This window comes from Phyllobates terribilis, unplaced genomic scaffold (assembly GCF_046119375.1).
Source record: "Phyllobates terribilis strain yellow unplaced genomic scaffold, ASM4611937v1 Scaffold_49__1_contigs__length_9717188, whole genome shotgun sequence".
NCBI lineage: Eukaryota > Metazoa > Chordata > Amphibia > Anura > Dendrobatidae > Phyllobates > Phyllobates terribilis.
Window position 1 is genome coordinate 5,266,419 of NW_027362809.1, and position 20,709 is coordinate 5,287,127.

Here is a 20,709-nt window from a genome sequence, read left to right on the forward strand (position 1 = left end):
GCTAGGTACTATTACTGACGTCGTTGGAAAGGGGTTAAAGAACAGTAACTGCCAGTTGGATCATTATCAGGGTGCGTTCACACAGTGTGATTTGTTGCAGAAAAGTCCCTACCAGTAGACCTGCACTAAGTCGTTCAGATCTTGCTGACAATTGTTCTGTCTTCAGCAGTACCTGTTAAAAACAACAACAAAAACATCCATGATATTCGCTTATTATACAGCCAAGGTGTTAGGTCCTTCCAGTCCTCCGTGTTTTCCGGCCTTCCATGTGCCCCATGCAGCCTGATTAATTGCAGAGATCATATGGGATGAAACATTTTTTACAGTTTTATTGTAAAGTGACATAAGTTTCTTTTGGCTGAGGGTCTGACTGGTGGTACCCCCACTGTTCCATAGGGCAGGCTCTGGAAGAGGTCATGCTACATATTTTACAGAGGGGTAAAAATACTCCTCTTAGCAATTTTGATGAGTATGTTTAGCCAACATGATTTGCAGTAACTCAAATCTATAGTACATGGATAGGTATACATAATACTAAGATCTCACTATTAAGGGAAACCGTATCGTATAAACAAAGCTTACAAATGGTCCTCATTAAATATTTCAATTTGCAACCCATCCTTTTCACGTGTCAGGGTGGGTTGCAGACTTAAGAAACAGCTCAAGAAATGCAACAATTGTCAGAGGAGCAGCGCGGGGTAATTGTTGAACAACCATACGTCACTCGGCCACTGGGCAGGGCTGTGACATGAGAACAAATATAACCTCCCCGCTGACTGAGCACAACAGGGTTTTTTTCTCTCCAGACTCAGTTCTACATGCGCAGTCCGTCGCCATTCCCTGTTGTAACGCCATCAGGCAGACAGAGCAGAACGGGTATACAGTTAAGCATAGAGGAGGATGAAGCAGAAGAAAAACCCCTGTTGTGCTCAGTCAGCGGGAGGATTTATTTTTTCTCATGTCACAGCTCTTTGGCTGTGTGAGGTTTGTTTGTTCATGACGCAGCTTCTCTGAAAGTTGAGACACTTCTCAAGCTGTGTTTCTTCATTCTGCAACCCATCCTGACACGTGGCTAGGACAGACTGCACTTTGAAATATGTGACAAAGGCCATCTTTATGACATTGCTGGAGAACCCCTGGAGAACAGTTTTATTGTTTTGGCATATTTGAATGCTGTATCACCCCATGCATTAAAAGGAGAACAAAGAACTAGTTTGAAGCTGCGATTAGTTATCACCTAATCCTTAACCCCGTCATGACATTTGACGTACCTATACATCATGGTCGGATGGGGTTCCCGACTGATGTTGTATAGGTACGACATGGCTATCATGCGTGGCACAGAAGCTGTGACAGCGTGATCGCTGCCGGGGTCTTGGCTACATGATAGCCAAGCCACAATTCTCATAGCCAGGTGCAGTGCCTGCACCTAGTGGTTTAACCCACTAAATGCTGCGATCGATATCAATCGCAATATTTAGTAGGCTAGGAGAGGTAAGGGATTCCCTCTCCTGTCCAATTATTGCCCCCAGAATGTCATCGAGAGGGCCCTATGGTTATCAATCAACCCGAGGTCGTCATGATGACATCCAGTCTGCCAGCAACAGTGGTCTGCTTAGATGATGCCAGTAGCATGGGTAACTATCCTCCTAAACGTGCCTCTCTTGGGCTATAAGCCTACAATTTTAAGTGGGCAGGTAGAAACCAACACTAATTAAAAGCACCCTTGGGCTGATGGGTGGAGTGCAGAGTCAGAAAAGGAGGCAGTCAAAACCTCCATGGTAAACTGCAAGAAAACAAAAAACCTGACCAGCACCTCCATAGAGTGTGAACAGGTGCACGCTGCATTGACTGCATAACATATAATAAGAAAGCACAGCAGCACACTGTAAGGGTCAAGACATATGCAAACACTGAGAACAGAAGAGCTAAACTGCATTATTGCTAAATAAAATGTACTTACAAAAAGGTTCTTAGGCTTATAGCCCAAAAGAAGCATGTTTAGGAGGATAGTTACCCATCATGCGGAGGTCACCTTGCAGTGGTTGATGGGCATACATAAATTTGCCAATTTATGTGCCAAGAACCTTCATTTTTTTGTAAGATACCAGTAGCATGGTCTAAGAGACTTATGTCAGTGTAACCCTGGTGTGATGCATTGCAGTGATGGTGCATAAAATTCTGTGACACACCTCTGGTGTCAATATGATCACTGCACCCATAGATGTCTTCATTGAGAGTTGTCGTTTATAAATGGGATCACTTTAGGGAGGGGGGGGGGGTCTATGAAAGAGTTAAGCTAGCACCAGGACACGTTCATCCAGGGCAGACATCCTCAGGAGAGATTTGCTGCAGGATCAGCGGTGCCAATACCCAGAGTCCATGTATATGCAGTAAGTGAATAGAAGAATGGTAGCACTCACCATAGGTATGTGGGATCTGCAATCTTTATTTGGATAAAGACATAAAGGAGAAGTGGTGCAGGAGGAGTGTGGAGGAGAACGTTACTGGACTACGGCCATTTCACGTTTGATTGTGCTCCTACAGGTCCACTGTACATTATACGGATGTAGACCCGTAGAAGCAAAATCAAGCGTGAAACGTCCGTAGTCCAGTAACGTTCTCCCCCGCACTCCTCCTGCACCACTGTTCCTTTATGTCTTTATCCAAATAAATATTGCAGATCCCGCATACTTATGGTGAGTGCTACCATTCTTCTATTCACTTAAGGGGGATTCTGCTGTTCTGGGACCTCAGGGGCTCTGCCAATGTGAGATGACACCCACAAACCATAACAGAAAAATCTGCACTGTAAAATGGCGTTCCTTCACTTCTGAGCTATGCACTGTGCCTCAAAAGTAGTTTTCGACCACGTATGGGGTATTGACGTATTCAGGAGAAATTGCATAATAAATTGTATTGTTTGTTTTCTCCCATTACAAACTTAGGGCCAAAGTAACATTTTAGTGGAAAAATGGTAATATTTCTTTTGCTCAGCTCAATGTTATACAATTCTGTGAATCGCCTGAGAGTTAAAAATGCTCACTACTCCCTTAGATGAATTCCTCTAGAGGTGTAGTTTACAAAATGGGGTCACCTGAGGGGGTTTCTGCTGTTTTGGAATGTCAGGGGCTCTTCAAATGAGACATGGCGTCTACTACCTATTCCAGCCAAAATGGCGTTCCTTCCCTTCCGAGCCAATGCATTAGTTTTCCACCACATATGGGTTAACAGCTTACTCAGAAGAAATTGCACAAACAATTTTGGAGTCAATTTTCTCCTGTAACTTTTGTGAAAATAAAAAAATTGGGGCTAAAAACCTTTTAAGTGGGGAAAATTAGTTTTTTTTTTATCACGCCTCATGAAGCACATTGGGGTTCAAGGTGCTCACCACACATTGGAAAAATGAGAAATTGATGATAAACTTTTAACCCTTCTAACTTCCTAACATAAAAAATTATGTTTCAATAATGGTGTTGATGGAAAGTAGACATGTGGGATATGTTATTTAATTAACTATTTTGTGTCGCAGAACTCTTAGGTTTAATGGCATAAAAATTAAAAGTTTGAAAATTGTGAAACTTTCTCCAAATTTCTGATATTTTCACAAATAAAAGCAAAAAATGTCGTCCTAAATTTACCACTAACATGAAGAACAATTTGTCAAGAAAAATCAATCTCAGAATCAATGGGATCCGCTGAAGCTCCAGAGCTATTACCTCATAAAGTGATACTGCTCAGGAAGGTGAACAAACAGGCTCTGGGGAGAAAGGGTTAATAGGACTTACAGGAGGAACCGGTCCAGAAAGCAGAAGATCCATCAAGTACCTGCCACATACAATATTCTGTGATAGAACTAGAAGAGAAATAATGGCGTTGTGTGAGGACTTCTCTGGGCTTCTGTCCTTCATCCTGCAGTCGTCTGAATGGATCTAATGTGGACGGGAACCAGCTAAGCCGCATTCTGCCCACAGCTGTTATCTCACTGTTCACACCACACAGAGACCCCAAAAGAGTCTCCGTGCTGAAGGGGTTAATGCCCCCCTGCGCCCAGTAATGGGGAATCTCCACATACCTCCACCTGCAGAGCCGGTGGAGAAACTTCTCCGCAGTCAGTGACATTTCCGGCATTATTTGCCCCTCACTACTGGCACAATTACCCCGCGCCGCCTTTTCTACAGTTTTATGTGCGGAATGTAACGTGGGATTTTCCTGCTTGGAGACAAACAGATGACACATGAGGTGATTATTACCAGTTACCGGATGTCTACTATATGGCGGCATATGATTGTGCTATCGACTTCATACCAGGAGCTAAAAGGCAAAAATATCGTTTGTTTAACCTCTTCCAGGGAGGGAGGCCTTGAAAAACTATATTCAGAAGAGTCCGGCTAAGGGCTCATACCCATATGTGTGAAAAAAAAATTCTGTATTCTGGACCGATATACGCAGTATGCTGCGATTTTTTTCTCAGTCCGATTTCAGCTGAGAAAAAAAACACAGATGAGATGTACCTCACAGATTAACATTGGTCAGAGTGCAATCCGATTTATTATCGGATTGCTCTCGTCCGTTTTTCTTGCATAGGGCTCATACTCATCTCGTGAAAAATGGATGAGTGAAATCAGATAAAAAATCGGATTGCACTCTGACCAATGTTAATCTACGAGTCCCTGCTCATCTATGATTTTTTTCTCAGCTGGAATCTGGATGAGAAATAAATCGAAGCATGCTGCGTTTTGCCACATATATCGGACAAGACTCGCCAATGCAAGTCAATGAGTGCGAGAAAAAAAAAATGGCACACGGACCATCCATATGGCATCCAATTTTTACGGATACATTACCATTCTGTACCACAGAACACTGTAAATGGTCCTGTAAATGATTGTAGAATAATAGTTGCAGAGAAATAAAATGCATTGCATACGGATGTCATACGGATGCTAGGTGTGAAAAATCGCATTGTCCTCTCATGAAAATCGCATGACACATCCTATTTTTCGGTCCAGATATCGAAACGTTTTTTTCACACATATGGGTATGAGCCCTAAGGGTCATATACGGCCATCCACCTCTCCAGTCACAGAGGGGTGGGTGAAGATCTTAGGCAGCGCATTCAGGATGCTAAGGAAGGTTTACTTATGAACAAGCTTTATGTACTGCCCTCTTTACGTGTAGATCTTCTTAATGAAGAACAGGATTCCGTTTTAGCTGGGCACGCGGGTTCGTCTGCCACTTGGAGATCTCTTTCTAGGTCCTTTCGGTGGCAGAATGCTCTTAAGAATATTGGAGAGTATGTTTGGAAATGCAAAGTCTGTTCCAAGGCTAAAGCCTCTCATCAAGCTCAGTAGGTTATCTCTTCCCTAACGATGTTTCGTTGCAGCCCTGGACCCACTTGTCCATGGACTTTGTCAATGATTTGCTTAACTCTGGTGGTATTACTGTCGTGTGGGTGGTGGTGGAACGTTTGAGCAAAAAGGTTCTTTTGGTCCCGCTTCAAAAGTTGCCAACTGCTAGGATCTTAGCAACTTTGTTCATTTCTCATATCGTTAAATTTCATGGTGTTCCCAAAAACATAATTTTGGATTGAGGGGTTCAGTTTCTGGCTAGTTTTTGATCCAGATTTGATAGCATGCTGTTTTTTTCTCTCAGTCTATCATACCGAGACTAATGGTCAACCAGAAGGATGAACCAGGAAATAGAGCAGTATTAGTGATGTTTTGTCTCCTCTAATCAGGAAGACTGGGTGGAATTTCTGCCCCTTATAGAGTGTGCTCTAAATAACCGTTCCTCAAAAGCTACCGGGACCTTGCCCTTTTTTTTAGCTGCTGTAGTTTTAATCCAGTGTTTGGGAATATTTCAGGATTACAATAATCCCTGGCAGAGGAGGAGAGATTTTGTCCCCAACTAATTAAGGTCTGGAGGGAAGACAAAGGGTATTTTTTGGTAGCTAGTGGCCAGGCCAAAAGTGGTGCTAACCACAGACGTAGGAATGCTTCTATCTTTAGGGTGGGGGATTTTGTGTGGTTGTCCTCAAAATATCTGCGCTTAAAGTTCACATCTAGAAAGTTTGAACTTAAATTTCTGAGGTTCTTATAAAATTATTACAAATTTAAATCCAGTGACAGTTAAGTTGCAACTTCTTATTACCTGAAAAATCATAATTCTTTCCACTCTTCTCTTTTAAAAAAAATTGAGGAGACCTCAAGACATAAATGAGGTTGATTTGGAAGGGTGTCAGGAGTATGAGGTAGAGCGAGTTCTTAGTTCCAGGTGGGTCAGGCGCTGTCTGCACTATCTCGTTAAGTGAAAAGATTATGGTCCTTACGGTTGCTCCCACATTAATATAGGGGATCTTCCTGCGATCAGATAAACAGATTATTGGGTGGGGCTGGGGAAAACCCAGCAGTCATGGTACACATTGGTTCCAATGACAAACTTAGAGGAAGGTGGAAGGTCACAGGGAATTAGGAGAGAAGCTGAAGTACAGGACCTCTAAGGTAGTGTTTGCAGAAATACAGCCGATTCCATTAGCGTCACTAGAAAGTTAGCGGGAACTTAAGGAGATAAATAAGTGGCAGGATAAAGGGTTTGGGTTCATGGAGAACTGGGCCTACTTCTGTCGGCTACAGGCTCTACGATAGGGACAGGCTTCACCTCAACTGGGAGGGTGCAGATGTGCTGCAGTGAAAAAATGGTCAGATGGATGGAGGAGCTTTTAAACTAGGATCTGGGGGGAGGGAGGGCAGTTGTGCAAATAAGGGGATAGACTAGACAGAAAGAGAGAGACAGTAGGGGTCAATGAGGATTTAGGGGGCTGGGACATTCAAGGAAAGTAAGGAGGCAAGTAGGAGTAATAAATAGTTAATAGTATTAATAGTATTAAATGTCTGCTGGCAAATGCAAGAGGTCTTGCAAACAAAATTAATGAATTAAGAGACTCTAATGTCAGCCACAGATTACGATGTGGTGGGCATTATGGAAACCTGTCTGGAAAGTCATGACTGAGTGACAAACATAGAGGATTACACTACATTCAAAAGGTTAGGAAAGAAAAAAAGGTAGAGGGGTGGGTATTTTCATTAAATCCAACTTAAGACCTCAAACTCAATGATGACATGGGGGGGAGCTTAGACAATGTAGAGTCAGTATGGGTAAATGTATATGGAAATGCCAATAATGTAACGCTGCTAATTGGAGTTTGCTACAAGCCTTCTAATATAACTGAACATGAAAAGGATGAAATGCTGCAACAAAAACAAGTCATGGTCAAAGTGTTGGCTCCCTTGAAATTGATCCAGAAAATGAAGTAATTCTCCCAGAAAATTATTGCAATTACACATATTTTGTTATACATGTTTATTTCCTTTATATGTATGGGAACAACACAAAAAAAAACAGATAAAAAAAAAGGCTAAGTGAACATAATTTCACACAAAACCACCAAAACTGGGCCGGTCAAAATTGTTGGCATCTTTTGTCAAAATTGTGGGGTGTGGGTAAACAACTTCATTTCAAGCATGTGAAACTCATTCAAACTCAATTGTGGCAAGTAACAGGTGTGGGCAACATGAAAATCACACCTGAAACCAGATAAAAAGGGAGAAGCTGATTCAATCTTTGCATTGTGTTCATGCTTGTGCCACACTAAGCACGGAGAACAGAAAGAGAAGAAGAGAACTGTTTGAGGACTTGAGAACTAAAATTGTTCTAATCTTGAAATTCTTGATATTTTTCAAGTCCATCTCCAGAGATCCGGATGTTTCTTTGGCCATGGTGCACAACATAATCAATACATTTACAACCCATGTTACTGTAGCTAATCTCCCTGGATGTGGACAGAAGAGAAAAATTGACGAAAGGTTGCAATGCAGGATAGTCCAGATGGTGAATAAGTAGCCCCACCAAAGTTCCAAAAAAATTCAAGCTGTCTTGCATGCTCAGGGTGCATCAGTGCCAACATGAACTAACCGCTAACATTTGAATTAAATGAAACGCTATGGCAGGAGAATAAGGAGGACCCCACTGCTGACACAGAGGCATAAAAAAGCTACACTGCAGTTTGCCAAAATGTACATGAGTAAGCCGAAACCCTTCTGGGGAAGCGTCTTGTGGACAGAGGAGACCAATATAGAGCTTTTCGGTAAAGCACATCGTTCTACTGTTTAAACAGAATGAAGCATACAAAGAAAAGATCACAGTAACTACAGTGGAATATGGTGGAGGTTCAAAGATGTTTTGGAGTTGTTTTGCGGCCTCTGGCATTGGGTGCCTTCACTGTGTGCAAGTCATCATGAAATCTGAAGATTACCAAAGGATTTTGCGTGGCAATGTAGTGCCTAGTGTCAGAAAGCTGGGTTTGCGTTCTAGGTCATGGGTTGCCAGCATGGCAATGACCCCAAACATACATCAAGAAGCACCCAGAAATGGATGGAAACAAAGTGCTGGAGAGTTGTGAAGTGACCGCAAATGAGCTTGGATCTAAATCCCATTGAACACCTGTGGAGAAATCTTAAAATTGCTGTTTGGAGAAAAATATTAAAATTTGAGAGTCTCCAGTAGTTGATACCTTTGGCTAACTGAAAAGATGGTAACAAGTTGCAAAATTTCAAGACTACTCAGGTCTCTTCTTCAGACATAGTATAACACATCATCTGAAGTGTCACATATTTATACACAACAGGGCACAGGAATAATGCAATAGATAAGACAAGTGGCGTGAAGCAGAACTATTAGTATGGGAGAGGGAGAAGCAGTTGTGTCCATGAATATTGGAACAGTTCATTGATAAGGAGTGTGAAAGTTTTATTGTCCTGTGATTGAGGTCTGGTCCATGATTGCGATGCCCCAAAACGGTCTGAGGAGCACACTCCTTAGTTAATGTAGAAAGACATAAATCCATGCGACACATTAACTCCTGCTCTGTGAGTGTGTCAAAGATTGTCATAAGTTTGTAATTCCACATTTTTCTGTCTCTCTGAGATTTGAAGTTACCTTTTAATACAAGTAATTTCATGTCCATGATGCTGTGATCAGGGATAAAAAATGTTTGGCCACAGGTAGATCTAATCTTTTTTCTTTTATTATGTGGCGATGAGAATTCATCCTTGTTCTAAGTTTTTGCCCTGTCTGCCCTACGTACAGACCCCCAGCTGGACATTTGGTACATATAATTAAGTACACTACATTAGATGTGATGCAGCTGAAAGTGCCTGGGATCTTGTGGTTGTCTCCTGATTTGAGTTGGGAATCTTTATCTTGTCAGTGGTCATTATAAATAGACAGGTTTTACATTTTTTCTGGCTGCAGGGAAAAGTTCCTGTAGCTGTTGGAGAGGACAGGGAGTTTCTGATGATGATGCTTCTTAGATTTGTGGGCTGCCTAAATCACAGAAGTGGGGGGTCTGGAAATACAGATTGTAATCGGCATCTTTTTGTAATAATGGTTGTAATTTCCATGCAGCTCCCATTAGCATCTCCAGATTTGGATTGTAGGCGACTACTAGAGACTCCAGATTGCTTTCTTGTTTAGTTTTGAAATGTAGGAGATGATTCCTAGATATTCTGGTGGCTCTTGCAATCTGGTTTACAATTGTTCTTGTATGGTAGTCCTCATTCAAAAAGGCCTTTCTGAGGCCACCAAGGTGTTAATTTCAGTACAGGAGTAGTTGAGTGTTAAGTTGATGGTGAGATGAAATTGATTAAAGTGTTCATGGAACGTCTTAAGCTGTTGCTGAGATTCTGTCCAGATGATTAAAATATCGTCAATGTAACAGTAGTAGGCAAGAGGCCTGATGGGACATGAGGACAAGAAGTCACTATAAAGCTTGGCCACAAAAAGATTTGCATACTGTGGAGCCATTTTACTTCCCATTTCTGTACCAGTCTCCTATAGATAAATGTTATCAAATTCAAATAATTGTGGGTGAGGATGAATTTTGTAAGTTTCACCGCAAAGGTGAAACAATCCTCCTTGTCTGTTTTCTTTCCCTCCCAGTACCTTTTCTTTCTACCACGGTTAGGTTTCTGGGAAGTTATACTTGTTCCTTTTATTTTTGGTTCTCATTAGCTTGCCTTCTGTGCCCTATATGAATGTGTCTTAGTTTCTCACTCAGGGTTTTCATATCTTCACACTTTTCTTTCCCCTTGTTGACAGTGTGTTGCGGCCTCCCCTCTGATTCCTTAGGAGGTAAGAGAAACTCCTCAACGACTTATTAGGGAGTTAGGTCTGAGGTGTTATTTTTAGTTGTGCAGCTAGGGCCTGTCTGTACAGAGACTAATTGGGTGTAGTTGCTGCATTCTTCCCTGTGTGGGTTCTCTGGTGGCTATCAAGATGTGCTTTCTGGTTAAAACATTTCCCAAATTTTGAACATGAAAAATGCTTCTCTGCCCGACTCTCCTGAATCTCTTTTGCTCTTTATGATCCCAACTAGTCTCACCAAATACAAAAGGTCTTTAGTAAGCTACCTTATACAGGCTGCTAAGAATATCATTCCTCGTCACTGGAAAAGTACTTCTCCACCTACTCTGGAGGAGTGGTTCTGTGACATAGCTCTTCTAAATAGGATGGAACATTTGATTGCCCGATCCCCCACTGGTTGTGATAGATACTGTGAGACTTGGAGAGACTGGATTGAATTCCAGGAATCCGATGCCTACCGTCTTACATCACACTGATGTGACCCAACCTTTTCTCTGGTGCGTTTCTTCTCTGTCCGGATTGTGCTCTGCATTGGTTCTTGCCTGGCTGCACTACGTATGGTTTCCATTGGATTTTAGTAATAATTGTAATACTGATGGCCTAAAATGTTCCCAGCCTTCCCTTTTCTTCCTATAACTTGATGTTTTATTGGACATTATACTTATATTCTATGATATACTGATGCAGATATTGTCCTGGTTATTCTCTTTTTTTTTGTATTTTTGTAATTGAAAATTATTTAACCTTTCAATAAAAATTGAATTTTGAAAAAGGCTTCTCCCCTGTGTGACTTCTCTGATGTTTATTAAGAGTTGCTTTCCGCGTAAAATATTTCCCACATTCTGAACATGAAAAAGGCTTCTCCCCTGTGTGAGTTCTGTAGTGTTCAACAAGATTGCATTTCTGTTTAAAATGTTTACCACATTCTGAACATGAAAAAGGCTTATCCCCTGTGTGAGTTCTCTGGTGTATAACAAGACTGTATTTCTGTATAAAATGTTTACCACATTCTGAACATGAAAAAGGCTTCTCCCCTGTGTGAGTTCTCTGGTGTATAACAAAACTGTATTTCTGTTTAAAATGTTTACCACATTCTGAACATGAAAAAGGCTTCTCCCCTGTGTGACTTCTCTGATGTTTATTAAGAGTTGCTTTTCGTGTAAAATATTTCCCACATTCTGAACATGAAAAAGGCTTCTCCTCTGTATGAGTTATCTGGTGTATAACAAGACCGTATTTCTGTTTAAAATGTTTACCACATTCTGAACATGAAAAAGGCTTCTCCCCTGTGTGACTTCTCTGATGTTTATTAAGAGCTGCTTTTCGTGTAAAACATTTCCCACATTCTGAACATGAAAAAGGCTTCTCCCCTGTGTGGGTTCCCTGGTGTTTAACAAGATCTGATTTCTTGTTAAAATATTTCCTACACTTGGAACAAGAAAATCTATTCTCGGCTGTGTGAATTTTTTGATGGTTAGGAAAAGATTTTTCGAGAGGAAAACTATTTCCATATTCTAAAAATGTCTTCTTTGCTTTAGGAGCAGTTTGTTTTTTAATGCTTAATTTGTGACTATAATTTTCCTTAGTAGTTGGTAATGAATCAGAAGACAGGACCTGTTTCAAAGGATCAGATGACAAATCTTTGCTGTGAAGAGATGATGGTATATCTGGAGTAATGGCATTCAATTCAATTGTATCCTGTGGGATCTCAAGATCTTCTGATTTAAAAATTGAAGATGTCAGCATTACCTCTGATCTCCAGGTACAGTTATCTGCTAAGATAAAAATCTATTATTTTTCAATAAAATATCCTTGGATTTTATTTTTTTACATTTCTACTTAAACTGTCTATAATAATGGCAAGTTATGTACCGTATTTTTCGGACTATAAGACGCAACGGACCATAAGACGCACCTAGGTTTTAGAGGAGGAAAATAAAAAAATAAAAATTTAAGCATAAAATGTGGTCATGATGCACTTTTAAGGGGGAGGGGGGTCTTCTGCTGACACTGGTACAGGGGTAATGTCCCCCAATTCTGACAATATCCCCCATCCTGGTATATATGCCGCCCCTTCCTTTTATACGTGGTCCCCATCCCCATCCTGGTATGCCTGGCATCCCTCCATCCTGGTATGCATGGCACCCCTCATCCTTATCCTGGTATGCATGGCACCCCTCATCCCTATCCTGATATGCATGGCACCCCTCATCCCTGTCCTAGTATGCATGGTACCCCTCATCCCTGTCCTGGTATGCAAGGCACCCCTCATCCCTGTCCTGGTATGCATGGCACCCATCATCCCTATCCTGGTATGCATGGCACCCATCATCCCTATCCTGGTATGCATGGCACCCTTCATCCCGGTCCTGGTATGCATGGCACCCCTCATCCCTGTCCTGGTATGCATGGCACCCCTCATCCCTGTCTTGGCATGCATGGCACCCCTCATCCCTGTCCTAGTATGCATGGAACCCCTCATCCCTGTCCTGGTATGCATGGCACCCCTAATCCCTATCCTGGTATGCATGGCACCCCTCATCCCTGTCCTGGTATGCATGGCACCCCTCATCCCTGTCCTGGTATGCATGGCACCCCTCATCCCTGTCCTGGTATGCATGGCACCCCTCATCCCTGTCCTGGTATGCATGGCACCCCCAATCCCTGTCCAGGTATGCATGGCACCCTTAATCCCTGCCCAAATATGCATGGCACCCCTAATCCCCATCATGCTGCACATTAAAAAAAAATAAACACTCCTACTCACCTCTCTTCTCTCTCCTCCAGCGCTGCGTCCTGTCTGCCTGCACTGATCTCTCCATGTGAGCCGTGCATGACGTCACTGCCATGCACGGCTCACAAGGAGAGATTAGCTGCTGGAAGTCACTGCTTCCCACGCCGGGACTGTGTGCACGGGGAGCAGTGAATTCACTCTCCTTCATAGCCGGCACATAGCGGAACCGCGCTGCGGCTGCTGGCTATCTCCTGTGCCCGCTCATTAAAGGGAATGAATATTCACCCCTTCCCCATGCCCATGGGCGTGGAGAGAGGTTGAATATTCATGCCCTTTAACAGCGGGCATAGGAGAAAAAAAGGAGGAAAAAAGTGCGTCTTATAGTCCGAAAAATACATTGAATTAATTATTCACCAAGACACTGACATTTCAAAATCTAATAGAAAACCTCATAGGATGAACCAGTAGAGCGTGGTTTTCAACTGTTTGTTCATTCTGCCTCCCAAATATGGAATAAAAAGCCACCAAGTTATGTAGGCAACAATAATACCAATTAAAACTTCTACTCATCTCACAAACAACAAGCCCCACTCAGGTCCATCGTCTGTAAATGGAAAAAAAATCATAGTTACCGGTAACAGGATTTTACAGAGCCCATGATAGCACCACCTGAGAGATGGTATCCGCCCACCCAGGACAGGAAACCTGCTGAATAAAAAAGGCGGTACCTCTCCTCCACATCAGTTTTGTTTTAGAGCATGAGAGAACCTCCAGACAGTCTGTTAGTACACAACTACCACCAATAAAACATTTCTCACTATACACCCATATATAGAGAACACCATAAGTGATAAAAAAAGGGGGGGCATATAAGGGTGCTGTTATGGGCTCTGTAAAATCCCGTTACCGGTAGGTAACTATGATTTTTTTCCCCTTCTCCTATGATAGCACCACCTGAGAGATTTATATAGAACAGACACCTTAGGGATGGATCACCACTTGCAACACCTTTCTCCCAAAGGATAGATCAGCAGATGAAGAAAGATCAAGCCGGTAATGGTTATAAAAGGTAGAAGGAGATTACCATGTTGCTGCCTTACATATGTTATCAATGGACACTTCTGCCTTCTCAGCCCAGGAGGCTGCACCAGCTCTGTGGAATGGCCCTTCAGGTTCTCTGAAACTGGCACATTACTAGGGAAATATGCTAAGCTAACGGCGTCCCTGATCCAGCTAACTATAGTTCCCCTTGTAACTTTAAGCTCCCTGGAAGGAGACAAATAAGGCATCACTTCTCCAAGGCCTTGTTACCTCCAAATACTGAACCAAAACCAGTCTAACATCTAGAGTATGAAGCCTCTGTTCCCCTAAATCTGTTGGGTTAGGATACAATGAGGGGAGAATGATCTCCTGTGTTCTGTGGAATTTGGAGGCCACCTTCGGAAAATAGGCTGGGTCTGGTATTAATGTAACTCCATCTACAGTGACCTGTGTAAAAGGATGATTTACTGACAGAGCTTGTAAGTCACTAACTCTACGGGCTGATGTTAGCGCTATCAGTATCACTGTGTTCAGAGTGAGAGTTCTTTCTGTCACGCTTCCTAAGTGCTCAAAAAGGAGACTTAGTCAGGGCTTCCAGGACCAGGTTTAGATCCCAGGGAGGCATTCTCGGGGTAGCAATAGGTCTGGATCTATTGCACGCCTTTTTAAACCTGATAACCCATCTATCTGCTGCCAAATTATAGTTATATAAAGCTCTAAGCGCTGATACTTGCACCTAAAGGGTACTGGTAGCCAACCCCATATCTAAGACCCTTTGAAGAAATTCCAGAATAGCTTTATAGGAATTTTAACCTTAGCTGACTGCGCCGAAATAGATAGGAATTTTGACCATGTCCTACAATAGATCTTAGTCGTCACACTGCTTTTGAGCAGAGTAGTTACTAGACCTAGGGAAAACCTTCCTGGATTAGTAACGACCTTTCAAACTCCAGGCCATCAAATGCCCAACCTCTGATGATGGAAGCTTGGGCCTTGCTTGAGGAGATCTGGAGTATCTGGAAGGACCCATGGATCTGACTGGGACATCCTCTTTATCCAGGTGAACCAGGGTCTCTTGGGCCAGAATGGGGCGATTAGTATGACCCTTGCCTGCTCCTCTCGGATCTTCCTCAAAATCGTTGGCATTAACATTAGTGGGGGGAAAGCATAGGCTAGGCCAAAGCTCCAGGGTATTTGTAATGCATCTAATGCATAGGGTCTTTCTTTTGGATTTAAGGAGCAGAAGATCCTTGTTTTTCTGTTTCGTTTGTTTGCGAAAAGATCTATTTCTGATTGACCCCAGCGATCCACAATTTGCTGGAATACTGTTGGATTCAGCTCCCATTCGCCCTGATTCAGTATATTCTGACTCAGAAAATCTGATCTTTAGTTTTCTTTGCCTCTTATATGCAGAGCCGAGAGCATAAATTGATGTTGTTCTGCAAACTACAGAATCTGCTCTTTCACTAACAGGAGAGGTCGGGATCTCGTGCCCCCCTGATGATTTACATAAGCGACTGTTGTACTGTTGTCTGACATAATTAGGATATGTTGTCCCTGTAGTTGGGAACTGAACTTCATCACTGCATTCTTTATCGCCGACAGCTACTTCATGTTTTGAGAAGGCTTTCTCACTGTCCGACCAGATTCCTTGTATTACACGATCTCCCAGATGTGCTCCCAGTCATCTGAGCTTGAGTCCGCTGTAATTATGTCCCTGACCTGATACGACCAGGGAACTCTCTGTGACAGGTTCTCCCGATCCAGCCACCATGCGATTGAGCTGATGGCTGTATTGGAAAGTGTCATCTTCCTGTCCAAGTGTCCCCCTGAGTTGTTTCTCCGCTGCTAGGATATCTTGCTGCAGATATCGGGAGTGTATCTGAGCCCACTGGACTGCTGGGATACATGATGTCATTGTACCTAAAAGAGACATTGCTTTCCTTAGGGTCATGGATGGATTCCTGACTACTCCTTAGTCTAAGGACATAATTCTGTTTTTCTTGTCTTCTGGTAGCAGACAAGTCTATCCCTCTGAGTCCAAGATAAGCCCTAAAAAAGACGGAACCTTCCGACGCTCCAGGCTTGACTTCTCTAGATTCAGTATCCATCCAAGATTGATCAGGCTGACTCTGACTCTTGTCAATGTGAGTTTTCAATGCTCTCTTGATCTGCATACTACCAGGAAGTCGTCCAGATAAGGGACATTCTGGAGGTCATGCGCCATGACCTCCAGAATGATCTTCGTAAAGATTCTCGGCGCCATGGAGAGGCCAAAGGGCAGAGCTGTGAACTGAAATTGCCTCACACGATTGATGATATATACAGCTACTCTCAGATACTGCTGGTATCCTGTATGGATTGGGAAGTGGTAATAGGCGTCCTTCAGGTCGAGGACACTCATAACAACCCGGGAACAACACCTTTATGGCTAATATTATAGATTCCATTTTGAAGGGTCTGTAGATTAGAAAGTTGTTTAGGCCCTTCAAGTTGATTATGGTTCTAAAGGAGCCATCCGGCTTCTTTATCAGAAACAGGGGCGAATAGAATCCTTTCCCCTGCTTGCTTATCAGTCTCTCTCAGAACCTTCTTTTCCACTGGTTTTAATACCTCTTGCTCCAGGGATGTTTGCTCTCTGGGCCTCCTGGGAGACGAAATCTCTGGGCCTCCTGGGAGACGAAAGGTCTGCAGGGGAATGGATCTGAATTCCAGTCTCAGTCCTGTCTTTATAATCCCTAATATCCAGGCACTGGATGTAATTTTTTCCCAGGTAGGCAGGAAGTGGGACAGTCTTCCTCCTACCTGGGGAGGCCCATCACTTAGGGGTTTTTCTGTTCTCAGAGGAAGGACCTCCGAACATGAAGCCTTCACTCCTTGTCCTTCCATCTGCCCTGGTCTCTGAAAAATTTACCTATGCTATACCTCCTTTTACAAAAGGAAGTCTTGTACTGAGGCATCAACACACTGGAAAACCTGTGTTTCTTATCTGGCTTTATCCAGTATGTCATCCAGAGCTTTGCCAAAAAGAAACTCCCCTTCACACGGGATTGAACAGTTTCATCTTAGACTGTACATCACCTGACCAGCTCTTGAGCCACAGAGCTCTGCGAGCTGCGATGGATAAATTCGCTGATCTGGCGGCCAGCCTTACTGAATCTGCCGACGCGTCCGCGAGGAAAGCAGCCGCCCCCTGCATTAGCGGAAGACTGGCCAGGATTTTTTCCCTTGGAATGTCCCCTTTAATCTGGTCTTCTAGATGCTGAAACCAGACCATCATTGACCTGGCTGTGCAAGTGGCTGCGACTTCCGGTTTCAATGCTCCCGCTGGTCCCTCCCAGGTTTGTTTTAATAAGGTTTCCGCTTTTTTTATCAAGAGGATCCTTGAAAGCTCCTAAATCCTCAAACGGCAGGGTGGATTTTTTTTAGAGAATTTTGATACTGTCACGTCAATTTTTGGGGTTTTATCTCACCTGGTTGATTCTTCTTCCTCAAACGGGTATCTTCTCTTTGAAGGTGATGGTAACTGCCCTCTCCCATCAGGTCTTTTCTATTCCCTGTCGATAAACGATCCTCTCATTGACAGGGAATGTGCGCCTCTTCTTCTGATCCAGACCCCCAATCATGATGTCCTGAACAGTACTAGGGGTCTTGGTATCGGCTATGCCCATAGTTGTTCTGATGGCTTTAATCAGCTTATCCGTGGTTTGCACTGGAAAACATGGCCTACGTCCTGTATTGCTATCTGAGGAAGATGATGATGATGAGGATGACGAGTAGGTAGGAGAGGAAACAGACTTCCCCTTGCCCTGGAATACTACAGAATTTCTGAGTCTGATGTATGACATCTCAGCTTCCTACTCTTTTTACGTATAACCAACGTCTTTAGGGAGTCCCTAACCTCCGTCTGGATTAAAGATTTTAAATCCATAGCAAAATTAGGTGTTTCCTCTGATATGGTTTCTTGGATACAACTCGGGCTAAGCTTTTTAGTATAAGTGTTGGGAAAATTAACCCTGCACAGCGCACACTCCATGTTATTCCTCTTGGCACTACACTTTTTGGGTTTTTCCTAGTAGAAAAAATACATAGAAAAAAGGGACCCATCTACTATGGTGAACTTTCACATAGATCACTCACTACTCTGCCGTTCAGGGTACCGGAGATTGAGGCTGGATCAATTCATATGATCGCTCCCGGCTGGAGGTGGTGGACTCGCGACCTGCCCTGCTCCTCTGGCTGGTCTTGCTGCCGCTTGTCTGACTGACACTGCTGTGGCCTTGATGGAGCTGCTGTTGCTGCTGAGGCTGCTTTGGTGGCTTCTGCTGCTTCTGCTCTGGTGACTGCGGCTCTTGCCGCAGGGCGCTTCACTTCCTGACACACGCCCTGCGTGTGCGCAGCCCCATGGACCAGCATTCCGGCGCGCAACGTCAGCAGGGTGCGCCGGAAACTAACATGCGCTCTGCGTGTGTGTAGTCCTGGTCCCGGCACGCTACGTTAGCAGGGCGCCTCGGAACCTCTTGACACGTGCCCTGCATGTGCACAACCCCGGAAGTCCCACTTGCCAGCGCGCTTAGCCACAGGGTGCATAATACCACTGCACTCCCGCGTGTACCCTTGGTGGGCGGATACCCTCTCTCAGGTGGTGAAAAAGGGAAAAAAAACAGAGGTTTCCATAAAGGCTCTTGAAAAGCAACATGGCTTCCATAACCCAATCCAGCAATATCCGATCTCCCAAAGTCAAATCTCCCCCTTGCTTCTGAGCCTTGCAGTGCGCCCAAACCACATTTAGCATCTATGTATTTGACATTACTATAGTGAGAAGAACCCACTTAATTTACGGTGTGTGTCTCCTGGAGCACAATCTGGGCACTATGTGTTGGGCAATAAAATGGCATAATTGCAATTTTCACTCTCCAACATCCACTGCATTCTAATATCCGGAAAGTGCCAGTAGAATCAAAATAGTCACTACCCCTTTAGATTAATTCCCTGAGGGTTAAAAATTACACAATGGAGCAATGGAGTCACTTTATGTGGATTTCACTGTGCTGCCCTGCTTAGTACTGCAGCCTGGGGTCCTGGGCTCAAATGCCACCAAGGACAACATCTGCAAGGAGTTTGTATGTTCTCCCCGTGTTTCTCTGGTTTCCTCCCACACTTCAAAGACATACTACTGATAGGGAATTTAGATTGTGAGCCCCAATGGGGACAGCGATGATAATGTATGTAAATCGCTGAGGAATATGTTGGCGCTATATATATATATATATATATATAAAGAAAATAAAGATTATTACTGCTCTGGTTTTCTGTTATTACGTCATATTAGGGCTTCTGCAAATGGTGGGTCCCATCTCCTCTGGGATCTGCTCCCCGACGTCTGCTTCTCTCACCAGAAGCCGCCTTATTCATCCTGCAGGCGGCGCTGGTGATGGAGGAGACGTCAGAACCAGAAGCTCTGTATGGCGAAGGCTCTGTCCAGCCACTAAGATTAGGGTGCCTGGGACCTGTAGTACCATCCAGTCTGGCAGTATGGGTGTGTGCTGTCCAGCTGGAGTAATCTGCTCCCTGCTTCAGCCAACTGGAGAGCACCGCACCCTACTAAAGCTGGAAGCATATTGCTGGAAGCTGCCAGATACAGCCTTGTTCTCCTCTGGGTCAGTCCTCTGTGCTCAGCTCCCGGCTTGTGTATTTGTTTCCTGTTGTGACCTCGGCCCGTTTACTGACTACTCTTGTGTCTTCTGATTTTGTATTTTCTCTGCTCTCCTGGTTCTGACCCGAATACCTGACTATTCTTCATCCCATCTCACTCCACAGAACAGCAGGTAACACTGTGGCCCAAGCCTAGGGGTCTCTGTGTAACGCCAGATCCATGTAGAGGGGGTTAAAGGGTGATGAGCAAAACTGTGAGTATAGACAATAACACATCTCCTGAAATGATCAAACTCAAGAGTCTTCATCAGTAAAAAATGAGTAACTAATGGTGAAACCTCTCTGGGGTAATTATAGTATGCGGCTTGGTGGCTCTTGGCAATCTAAATTATTGTAAGGTCTAATAAATATTTTCTATCACATGAGATTAAAGAAAAAAATATACTTTTATTAAAGAGAACTATTTATAATAGTGCAGAGCTGAAAATGTCTTAATTTTAGATCTCGGGCATCTGGGAGAGTCAATGGAGACCTTTTTTTTAAAGGCTACCAAGGAGTTACAGAGTCACATAAGTGAGGCCGGCCGATCCAAACACAATCAAACTATCATACAGAATGAACCTGGAAAAAATAACTTATTTTTTTATTCTATGTTACATCCTCAACAACAACATATGTATGAGAGGAGAACTACAAACTAAATAGGAGTTGCACTCATTTGTGGTGGACCATTGGAGCTACTATGAGTCCTGACCAGAAGAGTAGAGAAAGTATTAGCGCCCCAATTTCAGGAGAGATTGTGCAGTAATCTGAATTCCTTAGGATTGAAAATATAATGTAATTTATGACGTGGAGTGAATCCATGAAACCAGGACTCGAGCCAACACATCTCCTGCAGGCAGGAATAAATGTATATTACAGCCATCAGCCACGCACAGCTTAGAGATATATCATGGCACAGGTGTAATGTTTTCTGTATAGTTTATCACAATCCTGTTTGAAGTTAGTCGGTTTTAGAAGAAATTGAAAACTCAATATAAAGGGAGACTCTACTGTTATTGTACAGAAATTCACAC

General features: G+C 43.3%; 1 protein-coding gene across 1 annotated transcript in view; it reads right to left on the minus strand.

The window, feature by feature from the left end:
• The window catches only part of LOC141191676 (uncharacterized), a 67,328-nt gene that overhangs the window by 41,540 nt on the left and 5,079 nt on the right, over positions 1–20,709 (minus strand). Inside the window, exon 7 of the mRNA XM_073661620.1 lies at positions 10,976–11,978. Coding sequence (XP_073517721.1) covers positions 10,976–11,978 — 1,003 coding nt within the window. The remainder of the gene's footprint in view (positions 1–10,975; positions 11,979–20,709) is intronic.